Below are 14431 nucleotides of genomic sequence, written 5' to 3' on the forward strand. Positions count from 1 at the left end.
GGAAAGATTGTGAGTTGTGTGTGAGAGCGAGAAAGATAGAAAGTGCGTGTGAGAGAGGGGGAGAGGAAAAATAGGGCAGACCATGAAAGAAAAACGCTGCATACCTCTCAGCGTTGGTGGTAACTCTCTGGGGGAAAGCGGATCCTGGTACTATTAAGCCTCCCTATAGTTACCAAACACACACTCAATAAAAAATGAGTCCCGTTTCTTTGTGTTATTCAAAGTTAACTCAGTGAGAGGGGGAGAGGGAGATGGATACAAATGGAATCAAGGCCTCATCATTACCAACACCATTATGGTAATGGCCCAGTGCTGCTGGGCACAGAGAGACGGAGACGCTGGAGAAAAACGAGGGAGCGTGCAGGATGAAAAGCACACACTCATGTGAGACGACGATGTAGGTCACTTTGCAACAGAGTGCTGGTGAGTCACAGGCCTGGATCAGTAGCTCAGTCTGGTGATTCATCTCTTTAAGCTCCGCCTCTTCTCTCCTATTGGTCAAGAAGACATGATAGACTGCTTTCCCCCCCAGTATTCACCTTTTTTTTCTCTTTAAGTTAAGGAAGTGGTGAAATTGTTAACTCATAGCCCTTGTGCTGGTATGCAGTCTCCCAGGCCGTTATACACGCAACAGAAGATAGGAATGGGTTCTACGTATATATTTGAAATAATCAAACTTAGGCCTTAAATACATCAATCAAGACAAAGAAATGAATTTACTTTAACATTGTTTATCTGCAAACAGCGAAGGTGTCTCAAAAACTTGTTTCAGAGAAGCTTCACTGAAGGTCTGAGTGATTCAGAGAAGTGTCTAGCGCAGCACAAATGGTTCATGTCAAATTCCAGCTTGCAACACAGTAATAACTTCATCTGCAAATGTCTAAAGGGAAACGCAGATGTCCGCTCGCTCTTCTGAACAGGGTCTCTTAAGAAAGTTACTAAGCAGCTCCCAGATGCTAGACTATAGGCAAAGATCTCATGCTCTGATTCATGAGTCACTGTTTACACAGCACACAATAGGTCATGAGAACAGCATTTGCCCACAAACCAGTACTGTTGTTCGAGTAATAAAGTCCTCTGTAATCTTTACTGTATAAAATGGCTTTTATGGAGCTTTCAGACCACTCAGAGGGCAATTCAAACTTCACTCAACTCAAACACATGCTCTTTGTGTGGCGTTCAGTCATTTGGTGAATGGACTGAATGGTATGGTGAGGCGGCACTGTATCTGTTTTTCATTTCTAATTCAATTAATCACAGGTACTTTGAAAACATCTGCAGTGCCAGATGTGTGATGTATGGAGATCACAAGACCACACGTGTGCAGTGAGGAACTATCATTTGCGGTGCTTCGCATTTGTGGTCTGTTATAAAAAAAAAAGGTGCAAATTTGACAATAATAGGCATAATGTGAGCACTTGACACCGACTTAGATTTGAAATGTCAACTTTAACTTAAAGACATACCTCAACAAGTCCACCGAACTGTCACTTGCTCTGACGGCCATAAATACATCACAACGTCTCGCTTTCACTGACCATATTCATGTGTCTTCTTAATAAGTCTTGCAAACTTTGGTTTTCTTATGAACACTGTCTTCACAATCTAATTAACGCATGTTTATATATTTATCACTCTCATTCCCGTAGCTATAATTTCATTACAGCTGTATAAACTAAAAAAATGGAAACCTATACATAATCTTTTGCTTAGAAATAGTTAGTTGCATACTAACACAGAAACATGTTGCTAAAAATATGTATTTTTGTGGTAGGGCCACTGGCAGTGCAAATACAAATCTGTACTACTATCCCAACTGGGCCAAAAAAACAAACAAACAAAAACATTACAACTGTGTCCTGGATTTGTATATATATTTCTAAAATAGTGACCTCACCGTAAATGTATAAAAGTAACATACGCAAATTGCATGTCCCGTTTAAGATAGATTCGACAAAACAGAGCAGTTTAACATCCGTTGCCCCAAACAATCATTCATTTTGACAGCGTAGACCTAACACATAATCAGTGACGGCCTCAGTCCTGATCTGAGGTCCAGCGCTGCTAGCGAGCCCATGGTGACGCGTAACAGCACAGAGAAGCAGTGCCCTTTCATCACAGCAGCTGAACTCAGCAGGGTGAAGCGCGAGCGCTTGCCAGGGCTCTTTGTGGTCAAACCCAAGAGGTAGCAATTTTCCAATTAAGCCCCATTTTTATGGGTTCCTTGGACAGCAGAGGGAAAAGGAAAGTCCTGAAAGCAAACAAATAAGTGTGGTGCAGCACGTGGGGACCAAATTAGCATTTCCCAAAGAGCCTTATTACAGCTGCATCTCAAGACGAGGGACTGCCTCCTTCCTAAACCAAGCAAATAAAACACAAAAGACAGGCAAAGAGGGAAAGGATTTAATTAGATCAAGGGCAGTAATGAGATTAGCTTTTCATTAAAATCTTTGAGGGCAGAGTTACATGCGGGATCACTGTTCAAAACTGTACAGGAATTAAGATCTTAAAGGCTTATGCTTTGCCTCTAAATAGCTCGCTTAGAGTTGGCCCTCCAGATCCAGTTATGTCCCAGCGCGCCCTGCGCATCTCAACCGGCCTGTCACGCGAGCCCTAAAGCCCGCAGAACAGTTTATACGTCGACAGGCGTGCTTAGCATATTGTGGACTTTACAGTAGGGCCTAGCGAAGGGGGCCGGCTCAGTCATAGCTGAGGGAACCCCTGATCTGCCACTAATAGCCGCTGACCTACATTCATCCGCAACAGCCCATGCTTCAGTGAATGCAAAGAGAGGGACTACAAATAAAAGAGGGGCTGTGAGAGTGTTAGCGCTAGTTAAGCACTTTTCTTACACAGCCCATAAAGCCTTTTGAACCTCGTCAAAGCCTGAGCTACGTGAGAGGAAAAGAGCAAAATATGCACAGACAGATATAGAAGGATGAAAATAGGCAACGAGTTTTATTACCATAGCTATAATATCATTATAGTTGTATAAGCCAAAAAAAAAAAAAAAAACTTATGGTAACCTATAAATTAGGGCTGGCGATATGACCAAAAAAAAAAATAAAAATAAAAAAAAGATACAAATTTCAAATCTTTATATCCTTCAAGTTTAAATACAGTTTTTTTGCTTCTCTTTATGGTCAGAACAAGACCTTTTTGAATTCTTTACATTTTCCCAGTCATTTGTTATTAAAATAAATCTCAGCAATAAATGGTCAGCGTGTGGTGCGGTTCAACTGAGTAAGCGTTGTTGCTCCGCTTTTGGAGCATAAACATACTGAACATTTATCAAACTAATTTTATCGATTTGAGGAAAATTATATTGCGATAGTTATAGCTAGCATGTTGACGTTAACTTAATACAGCTTAAGATTCATTTTAAAACTGAAAAAGACAATATATACATGGTGCACTTTCAGATTGAAAACTCTGCAGGATGTTTTTATTCACTTAGAGCTATTACACACTGCATGAAAGGTCATTTTCAACCCTTTTGGAGGAAAACCACAGGGAGCCCTTAAACTTGATCATGAACAGCTTGCAAAAAATGTTCTTTTACTTAAAGATAATGAGATAGAGAAAGAGAGAGAGAAAGAGAGAGAGAAAGAGAGAGAGAGAGAGAGAGAGAGAGAGAGAGAGAGAGAGAGAGAGAGAGAAAGGACAGGGAAGTAAAGCAGCAGGTTAAAGGAAATCAAACTAGGTCAAATGTCAGACTGCTGAATTGCTGTTCGACCCTACAAATGGCCCTTTCATCTCATCAAAAACATCTTGCGGAGGAGGATACAATGCTTGATGTGCATCACTATGTAACGCACCCATCTCTCTGGTCTTTATCCAGTGACGGCTGTTTTAATTAGTGTTAAAGAATGAATACTAAAAGGTGGTTTTATCACTTCTTGACGTTTTGTCTTTTTTCAAACTTGCGAGGCAAAGGCCATCAGACACCAGGAGTTATTCCCCCATCAGTAAGACGGAGATAATCACAGGACAAGTAGAGTAGTCGTTCCCACAACTCTATTAACTGTACACGCCTCATTAAGCCACTATATTCATTTGCAGCACCCTACAGAAATCATTCTGATAATTAACAATCTAGCGAGTGAGGAAAACGCAAGCTTCACAGGACAAAGCGGTCCATTTCGCACCCTCGCCAGAGGAATATTTCAGCCACGACTATTGACATCTTACTAAGGGGGAAAAAAATTAAATGACAGAACGGAGCTGCGCACACAAAGCCATTATTTTATCTTGCTGTCACGTAAGGGAAGTTGAGACGTGATCCATAAAACAAAACTCCAAGGCATGAATCACGCTGTTATGTGAAACTAAGCAAAAAGTGAAAGGCCATCTGGAAAATTCAGGACTAGACAAAAAAAAAAAAAAAAAAAGGTCTGCTGGACATTATAGACATGCTGATTTTGTTCCTTTTAACCTTCTCCAGCCCAATGGTCCCTCTGAGGTGCTGCCCAACCCCTTCCCAACGGGCCCCTCGCCAGAGCAGGTTTCAGCCCCCAGGCCTCCCTTATTTTTATTGCCTGTGTTTATAGCTGGTCTTGGTTTCTCTTTCTGCCCTCTTTTGCTTGACATTTTACGGCATGCAATATAAGAGACGCCCTCCACCCCCCTCTGTCTGAGTTTTTAAGTACCTCGTCCACAAATTCTTTTTTTCTGTGCCGAAATCCGGCCCTCAGGAATTCACTTGATGTCACTGGCCATCAGGAAACACCACAATGGGTCAAGCACAGTCTTTTGAAATGGATTGCACACAGCTGGACGACATTCATCTCCTACAACTTAACTTTGGTGCTTATCGCTCGTTTCCATGCATATTATTAACTGCTGCAGCAACCATGCTGAAACAGTGCTCAAATTGAGGTCCGATACTCGTTTTGGACTGTTGCTGGTGCATTTGGAAATAAAACAGATGTATGGTCATCCGTCTGTGATCAAGTAAATCGCTCGAGTCAAAGAGCATCTGAGGCACGGCCAGCATGGTCCAAAATCTGTCAACGTGTTTGGGCACGGCGCCTTCCAAATCTGCCTTAGCACTACATAAATAAAGCAGTCCACTCCAGCCCTGCTTCCTTGAACTACACTGAGTCCATAATAAAACAAAAAATAAGATATGAGTTTATACAATATACTTTTATAAGCAATATGGCATGACACAATAGCATTGATATACAGTGGTTTGATTCGAGCACATCTGGAAAAAAAATGGAGAGTGTGTTGCCGTGGGTAAAGTGCATAATGCAATTTGTCCTAAATATAAGACATGCTTTATATTAAGGGCTTTTAATTCACTTGCAAATAACAAAAATTAAAAAAGGAACAATGTTGATTTTTTTTGGCTATATCACCCAGCTCTATATCTATATCTCAGAAAAAGGTGATACCAAACATTCAGAATATTGAATTAAAGCAGAAACACTGCAAACCCATTAACCTTGTCCATGCACAGGTTCGCTCACGGATTCTGGCGCCATAAAGAAATGCAGCATTACCTGATAGTACATGACTAAGAGAAGAGCTAATGTATGAAATGTGCTTGTGGTCTACAGCACATGGCGGCACTTTAAAGCAAGCAACAGCCATTACAGCTGGAGGGTTGCACATCTGATTTGGAAAGGCGCCATGTGTTGCAAAATCCTGCCCTATGGCCCTGTGCAGGTACAAACCTCACTGTTCTCCTCTGCCATGATTACAGAGCAGCTCGGCTAATGTTCAGCCTTCGGGTAAAAGTTGTCTCTGATCTGAAATTTTAAGACAGCAGATGAGTGATGTTTAGTGTGTCGTATACTAAACATGCACATCTTACTATTAAACTGTCAAGGCTCATTCTTTGGCAGTAAACTAATACAGATCCCCTCCGTCATTCACGATACATTTACCCCTTCATCAGAGATGAAAACTTGACATTCTGGAGTGAATCTAAGAGAGGATGGTCCAGTTTTCCTACTCCATATTATTTTGTCTAAATAAAAATAAGACGCTAAAATTGTAGACATTACAACATTATAATGCACATTATGATAAATGGACATTTAGAGATTTCCAAAGGATTACATTTAACGGTGTTATAAGTGTTTAGGATTAGCTAAATGCAAGCATTTTAAAATGGTCATTTAAAATATAAAAACAGAATAATAAGTGTCTAATATGGACAGATTTGTATCTAATATGGACTAATAAATGTTCAAAAAATTAAACAAAACATATAAATAAAATATATAGTATGTAAATAATTAAATATTCAAATATATTGGGGATCCATAACTAAAACAACAAAAACAAACCCACGTTGCATGACTACCGGCTTTTCTCTTGGGTTCTCTCACAGTCATTGTTTTAGGCACTAAACAAGCACATGAAAACAAATGCACACATTTTAACTGTGCTATCCAGAGTCCGGGCCACAGCCACCAGCTGGTTACATTTGTGTGCCTCAGCCTCCCCCCACAGTCCACATGGCACAGATGTGGGGTGTGTGTGTCTGTGGATCCGCCTGGATGTGTACTGCCAGAGCGCCGGCAGGCCCAGTATCTATTGCAAGTCCTACTGTGTATTTAAGGCTAAAAGAAATAAACACTCGTTCAGCCAGCCAAAACCACAGCAACACAAGTGCCACTCTTGCCAACAAGAGCCGCTGGCAAAATGCAAACCAGCAGATCTACCGTTCTGTGTTCAGCAGCAGACCTGCCACGCTGTCTGGAGTTCAGGCAAACCCCGGTCCTTAGTAAGCCTTGGTTAACCAACGCACCAGGGCAGTTATTCTTTCCCTCTCAAACTCTTCTAATTCTGCCCCTTATTCTACAGAAATCCCTTTCCCCCCCACCTTCCATCCCCTCCCAGCTGCAACCGGGCCGAGCTATTGCTCCCACCGGCACGGCGCTGTTCATGGGAAACAATAAAACGCCACGTGCGTTTCCTTAGTTAGGGCTTCCACACTGCAGCTCCACGCGAGGCTCATCAAGTCATCGATGAAACACCACAGAAGCTTCACTGACTTCATCTTCATTGGCATTTTATGTAAATTAGGGATGCAATAACAAGCCAATAGTTATTTTTGTGTTATGCCTGATATTGGATATATGTAACCTCGTCTAAAATAACAAACAAAACCATTAGATGACAAAGGTAATCTAAATGCAGAGAAAAGGAAATGAGCATCTAAAATATACAATGTCAACTGATAGCAATTTATAATTGGAATTATATCATGCTTCCAATATATCCCTAATGCAGATTTTGGGATAAATTAAAAAATAAAGCTGAATGGACACAAAGAAAGATTAGGCTAGATGTTGATAACATTTCCAAGATGACTGCTTGAGGGGATAAATTCTATAGAAGCTCATCAAAGTCCTTCGACCTTTAGAAGATCTGAGTCACGTGACTTAATGCAGAGAAGTAAACAAAACCTGCTCTGGTTGTTATGAAATTATTTACCACTACATCTCAAAACTCTCTGATGCTGTGCCAACCCCTGACACAAGGCATTTCTCACCAACTACTAGAGAACTCTGTAAACTTATTACTTTTAAAAGCTGCTTTGGTTTGCCCAGTGGCTATTTTGCATCAAGTTTCCAAGAAGTGTGTAGAATGGAAATACTACTTTATGAGCTTTTTATGAACAGTTTTTGCAAAATTTAGATTTTAAATTTAAGCTGAAATCAAACCTTGGATAGACATATTACTGCTGTGATTCTATAAGTGAAACATAAGTGATGATACATCAACGAGATGCACAATCGAAGCATGCTCTTCAACAATGCATGTTCACAAGAGATCAAGCTCTCTGTTAAAACAAAAGAGCTACACTGGAATGACGCGAGGAGGCTTGTGAATAAGAAAGTTAACAGTCTTTTAGCGGGGGGAGGAACAGCAGAAAGATCCGACCGCCTGCTTTGATTCTGCTGGGTCCCAGGCAGCCTTCAGAATGATGGAGAGCTTTTCAAACACACCGTGATGGATGCCTCCCTGAGACACGGAGCGCCAGAGCCTCTCACTGCGCAGAGGTAGCAGGGCTTGGAGGTCAGGGAAGCGGAGGGCCTAATCCGCTCCTGATGGCTGTGAAGGTGCTCATGCTCGAAAGCCACGAAAAACCAATCACGTGGCACGCTTCACCACTAAAGCACACGTCACTTTGAGTGTCACTTAAAGGAACACACTCTGGAAACATCCATTATTCAAAGTCTCATGATCTTGTGCAAGACTCAGAATGCCGTCATTAAAAGCTGCTGCCTGGCTTTAATTATTCTGGGGATTATCTCAAAGAGCCAAGCAATTCATTGCTCTTCCGTCAATGGCCCTCGAGGGTCTTTTCAAGCTTTTTGAGATTTACGCTGCAAAGTGGAAACTATGAGGAGGTGAAAAACCAAGCACATGGTTACTCCTGACCCATATATGCCGCCACTGAAAGTCACTCTTGCAGAAATATAGAGAAATTCAAAATATCTTCTTGGACTAAAACCACTACTCATATACAGGGAGAAAAGGAGACAATTGGACACTAGCTTATATTCCACCCTAACATGCCACTTATACAAAACAAACAACTTTACAGGAGATCCTAGGTCAGCACTTATTTCTACATGTCTTCATTTAGATTTTGTCTCCTCAAAGCTCTGGGGTCGAGTCGCACAGGGATGCACCGCCGAGTCTCCTTGCTCTACGTGCCCTTTTCAAGAACCATAAATACTTTGGCTGCTAGGACTGTTCTCCATAAGAAAAGGATGCTGAGCTGCAGAACAAATCATCCCTCAAACAGGCTTACACAAGATTAGCAATGTTGACATGCCCAAACAATCACTGGAGACCATGTTTCCAGACAGACTCTGGCCCCCTGAAATGTCACGCTCGTGTTGCAAACACATACCATACGCTGTGAGAAGACATCGTCGTTGTCTAGTGGCCGTGTGTACAAGATGTGGTATTCAAGCAGTCCCTAGTACTTCTGAAAAAAAATATAGTGTCTATTATGCTCTAAAGATTTAATAGCTGTTATATATCATTGCTATTATTAAATAATAGCCGATAATTAAAATACTCAAACCAGGTTCATTAAAAAAAATAATAAATAAATCCAAACAATCAGATAAGTGCTACTGAGAAAAACCACTGTATCTTCTCATACTTTTTATTTAGCAAATATAAATATCTTTCCATTTTAAGAACGTGTCAAACGTACCTTTAAGAAATAGTAAAATTAGCACACAGGAAGTGATGGTATTATTGTAGCTTCTTTTCAAACCTGGCTGCACACAGCTGCTGATGGAAGTTCTCAGATCTTGCTCATCAGTTAAACGGTGTTGATTTTCACACATATTCCCCTCAGTTTTTTATCACACTACACTACATTTGAAGGTAAAATAAGGTAAAAAGCTTTTCCAAAGCAACCACTAAGATTGTGTGTAACATGAGGTGGTAACACGCAGGAACCACAATGCACATGGGAGTAACACCAAATCACATAGAGAAAATGATGCAAAATAGTGTAGGTTTCACAATGTACAGAAATAAAGAGCACTGATTAAAGGGTTAGTTCACCCAAACATGAAAATGATGTCATTGATGACTCACCCTCATGTCGTTCCAAACCCGTGAGACCTCCGTTCATCTTCGGAAACACAGTTTAAGATATTTTAGATTTAGTCCGAGAGCTTTTTGTCCTGGTCAGCTGTGAGTGCGTTCACGACGCTGCTGACGTTGTTTTCTGGCGTGCCCAATAACAAATATAACATGTCAGCAGCGTCACTGCAGTGTTGTGAACGCACTCACAACAGACCCGGAAGAGAAGACAAGGATGAATAAATTCTAAATAATAAATAAATAAATAAATACAAGCCTAATTTTTGTTATTTTTGGACCAAAATGTATTTTCGATGCTTCAACAAATTTTAACCGACCCTCTGATGTCACATGGACTACTTTGATGATGTTTTTCTTACCTTTCTGGACATGGACAGTATACCGTACACACAGTTTCAATGGAGGGAAAGAAAGCTCTCGGACTAAATCTAAAATATCTTAAACTGTGTCTTACTGGTTTGGAACGACATGAGGGTGAGTCATTAATGACCATTTTCATTTTTGGGTGAACTACCCCTTTAATATAAGTGTAAACGTTTACCTGATTTTCATGTAAATACTGGTTGAATATGGAATTTTAAACCAATCTGATCTGTAGGCCACCACATTAAAAGAAACTTTCTACTACTGAAGTTATGAAACACTACTGCACTAAATGCTCAATCATTCAAAACTAAAAACTAAAACAAGTTAATGGTTTCTATTAATTGACACAATGTAGGCCTAATGCATAGTGGTCACTGGGAGAAACTGCCTCAAAAATTGACCTTTGACCCTCAAAGCCTAAGGAATTTGAACCCACATACATTTAGTTTGATTAGTTTGTTACTCATTCATCACAACATCAATAGAAATATGGTGCAAATTCAGTTCCTGAAAGTGTCCGGACTGATTAACTATATAATTATTAAAAGTAACATTTCATAAAGCCACACTAAATATACAGTACTCGTATATTCTCAATGAATTAATATCATACTGACAGGAAATAAGTGTTTACATTGAGGCTTATTCTATGCTAACAGGCAGTCAAATATATCACTGGTAGCGCAGTTGTCTAGATAGTCAGCTCACTAGGTTTGAGACACAGCCAACATGTATACACGCTGGAAAACACGCACACTCCCTAGCTGACGTGTAGTTGCCCCTGTAAGAGCCCCAGTGACCCCCCAAACATCCAGCAGTCGGGGGAGGAACTCGGAATAAAATTGTGCGCATAATGTTAGATCAGAGACTGTGTTAAGGATAAAGAAAACAAAAAGCCACCTACAGTGATTGGAGCCGCTCCAGTGCGGGATCCTGAAGCCGCGCGCCGCTCCCGACACGAGGCCTTTCTCCGGGATCAGACAGCCACGGCTCTGGTGGTAGTAATCCATGCTTAAAAACGGGGTCGGACTAGGGGTCAGCCCAACAACGTCCACACTCTCGTACATCGTGCAATAAAAGCAAATAATATCCAAAAGTGAATGCTTCCTTCTAGTCGCAGCAAAAAAAGACTCGAAATGTTATATGCAACGGGAAAATAGCAGGTTACAATTTTTAAAAACACTATTCAAAAAACAATAAAACGGAAGCAAGAGGTGCGATTTCACACTTGATGAGGTACGCTGATCTTTTCGGTGTGTTTATATAAATCAGTTCAGCAGAAGCACGCGCTGTCCACGGGGAATGAACTACATTCTTCAGATGTTAAAATCCTGCGCCAGTTGTTGCAACACAGCGTGCTGTTGAAACTGTGTCTCTTAGTATAAGAGACCCCGAGATCGATGTGAAACTGCTACATGAGTAACTGTACACAACAGAGAGCAGAAAACCTCCGAAAACTGTTTATCTTGAAAAGCTCCCAAACGCCTCCTTGCCCCAAACGAAACGTCTTCTAAATGCTATTCGTTAACAGGCCGACGCATTGACGCATATTTACTGCAAACACGCAGTCGTTTGCGTCGATGAGAGAGAGAGAGGTTTGGTGTTGTGAATAATCCCGCTGGAGGCTGCAGATCAGACGCGGGACGAACTTGCTCCAGTGTTTCCAGACGCGAGCTCAACGTAATGGCTTTTCCATCCTGTGTCGAACCCCTCGCAAACTTGTGGGAAATATCTCCCTGAAAAACCGAAGCGCTCCTCGACAGGGTAACTCTAGTCTTCTCGCACTTCCCAGGCTATCCCGTACAGCAGTTCTTGACGAGTGTCAGCAGCTGCGCACAAACCCCGCCCCCGTCAACCCCCAGTCCGACTGCCCCGCTCTCCGATTGGCTGCCGATACACCTAATCTCAGTCTTATCAATGTGAGCCATCTACGAGGATCTGTCGCCATAACAAGCTCAAGTATAAAGTGTGTACATACACACGTTTACATGTATTTGACTGCCGTTTTCTTAAAAAAAAAAACAAAAACAGACCATGTTAAAAAGCAAGAAACTGGACCAGAGTTATCAGGACATTAGGCCAGTTGAATTAGAACGTTTTGAAAGAAACATCTTTATTTTTTAGTATTTTTGTTTTAAAGTTTTATATAGCTCAGGCTTAATTACTGTATCATATTGAGACAAAATGTTCCAACTAAATGTTACGTACAATTACATAATACATCTTATATAAACTTGTGTATAACATTTGCAAGAATTGAAATATTATGCATCCCTTAATCTTATTAATAGATACTATGTTTAAAATGACACATTTTGCTGTGTAAAGGTGAGGGAAACTTTGCTATATACACACACACACACACATATATATATATACATACAGCAAAACCTAAATATATTCAGACACCAGATATATTTTTTATATTTTTTTACAATGGGTGCAGGACACTATAGTTTATGTAAGTGAGGATAGCAAAATAAAGCAAACGGACTGATTCACTCTATAATGATTGAAAGTAACATTTCATAAAGCCACACTAAATATACAGTACTCGTATATTCTCAATGAATTAATATCATACTGACAAGAAGTGTTTGAATTGATGCTTAGTCTATAAATACATGCAGTCAAATATATCAGTGGTGGTGCATTAGCAGTTGTCTAGATAGTCAGCTCACTAGGTTTGAGACACAGCCAACATGTATACACGCTGGAAAACACGCACACTCCCTAGCTGACGTGTAGTTGCCCCTGTAAGAGCCCCAGTGACCCCCCAAACATCCAGCAGTCGGGGGAGGAACTCGGAATGAAGGTGAAACAGTTTAATATTATACCCCAAAACTTCTTGATACAGTGTACTACCATTAAAATTAATACAAATTTGGACAATAAATTATTCAGACACTTTGACCTGACCATGTTTTGCTAAAGTGTTTTTTTTATTGTTAATGCAACCTTTTTACACCACAGACTGAACAAAATTAAGCATTGTTTGGCAATTGGTTGACCTAAATTGGTATTATCTAATTTTGTACTTAAATTTAACAGCTGACAGCTATTCAACCGCATTCAGTACTTACCTTTCTATCAAAGTTATCGGAGATTATCAAGACAAATTTTTTTCTGACAGTTTAACTCTAATTTCTTGTCATATTTTATTGCCATTTTCTAAACTATAGCAAATAAACTGTGATAATGTGGGAAATGTTGTGTAATGTTTGTAATAATACTTTTATCTTGTATTTTGTTTTCTCTACTTAAAGTCTGATCAAACATGACTTTTTATCTTTATTATTTTTTTACCAGCCTATTACAATTCTAATCAGTTCAAATGAAGCACTATAAATGCCAGAACATCTACTTAATAATAATAACAATAGGTCTACAAGCAGATCGTCTCTTCCAGTTACCACCATGCTGTCTCTGTAAAGAGCAGACACTCACTGACCCTAAGACTGCTTTATCAATACAAAGTGAGGTAAACAACACATTGCAACACTATCTAGTTTCCCACCACAAAATCCATAGACGCTGTCTGGAGAGTAGTGTTCATAACAAGGCAATGAACACTCGGGCTGCAGCCCTACAGCATCCGTCAGCTCAACGCACCAAGGTTGCTGCCATCCGCTGATGGCTCCATCCATCAGTGAAACGACGTATTAGCCTCCCCTTATTTTCCGGCTTCAGCCCTCGCATTTTTGTCCTTGACATGTAAGAGGTACTGTATCGATTTTTCACCATCTAAAATATTAGCCTGTGCACAAAAGGCCACTCATTCAATAAATACACGTTTATTAATGGACAGTCCTTTTAATTCAACCAGACCCATATAAATCTGGCTATGAAATGGTCAGGGAGGAGGAAAATGGCTGGCTCAAAATAATACTGCTTTACATTTGTGCCAGTTTAAATGTTTCATGGAAGATGTAACACAGGCCAAACTGTAATACTATATAAACAGTAAACACAGGTAAGGTGTGATCACATTCAGCATTGCTCAGCAATTTTTTGCAGGCTAAATCCAGTCATTTCAATAGGAATGCACTTCAGAATTTCAGTGGAGGCGAAAGCTTTCCCCTGCAGATTTCGCATCGGGTTCAACTGGTCATGCACATTTTCTGTGTGATCTGTGCTTCATACAATGCCACTGTTGACAATGGACCATTTTTGCCTGCAAATGTCTCTAATTTGACCATGACTACACACAAAATAAGCAGAAATTTGACTCAAGAACTAATTTTAGTGACTTGATTACACAGCATCGATACTGTTTTTAATTGACAATTGCTCAAACACAATTGTGTGGTGTATTAGAAGAGAAAAACAACAACAGACTAGTATAATAAGCTACATATGTCATTGATGGAGGCAAATGAGCTGAGATTGTCAATACCTTGAGACTGCAGGAGTGGAGGGGTGCTGTATATCGGGGGAGGAGGGGGTTGTATGGCGGCTGTTAGGAATTCAA

General features: G+C 40.4%; 1 protein-coding gene across 2 annotated transcripts in view; it reads right to left on the reverse strand.

Moving 5' to 3' along the window:
* The window catches only part of rarab (retinoic acid receptor, alpha b), a 60932-nt gene that overhangs the window by 20676 nt on the left and 25825 nt on the right, over window positions 1-14431 (reverse strand). The window contains exon 1 of one of the 2 annotated variants that reach the window (XM_059557025.1): window positions 10865-11770. The exons of the other annotated variant lie outside the window; for it this stretch is intronic. Within the exon in view, the coding sequence (XP_059413008.1) occupies window positions 10865-11027 (163 nt within the window). The 5' untranslated portion in view covers window positions 11028-11770. Of the gene's footprint in view, window positions 1-10864; window positions 11771-14431 lie in introns of those variants that run through there. 2 annotated transcript variants of the gene reach the window in all.

The sequence above is a fragment of the Carassius carassius genome, chromosome 1 (genome assembly GCF_963082965.1).
Source record: "Carassius carassius chromosome 1, fCarCar2.1, whole genome shotgun sequence".
Lineage (NCBI taxonomy): Eukaryota > Metazoa > Chordata > Actinopteri > Cypriniformes > Cyprinidae > Carassius > Carassius carassius.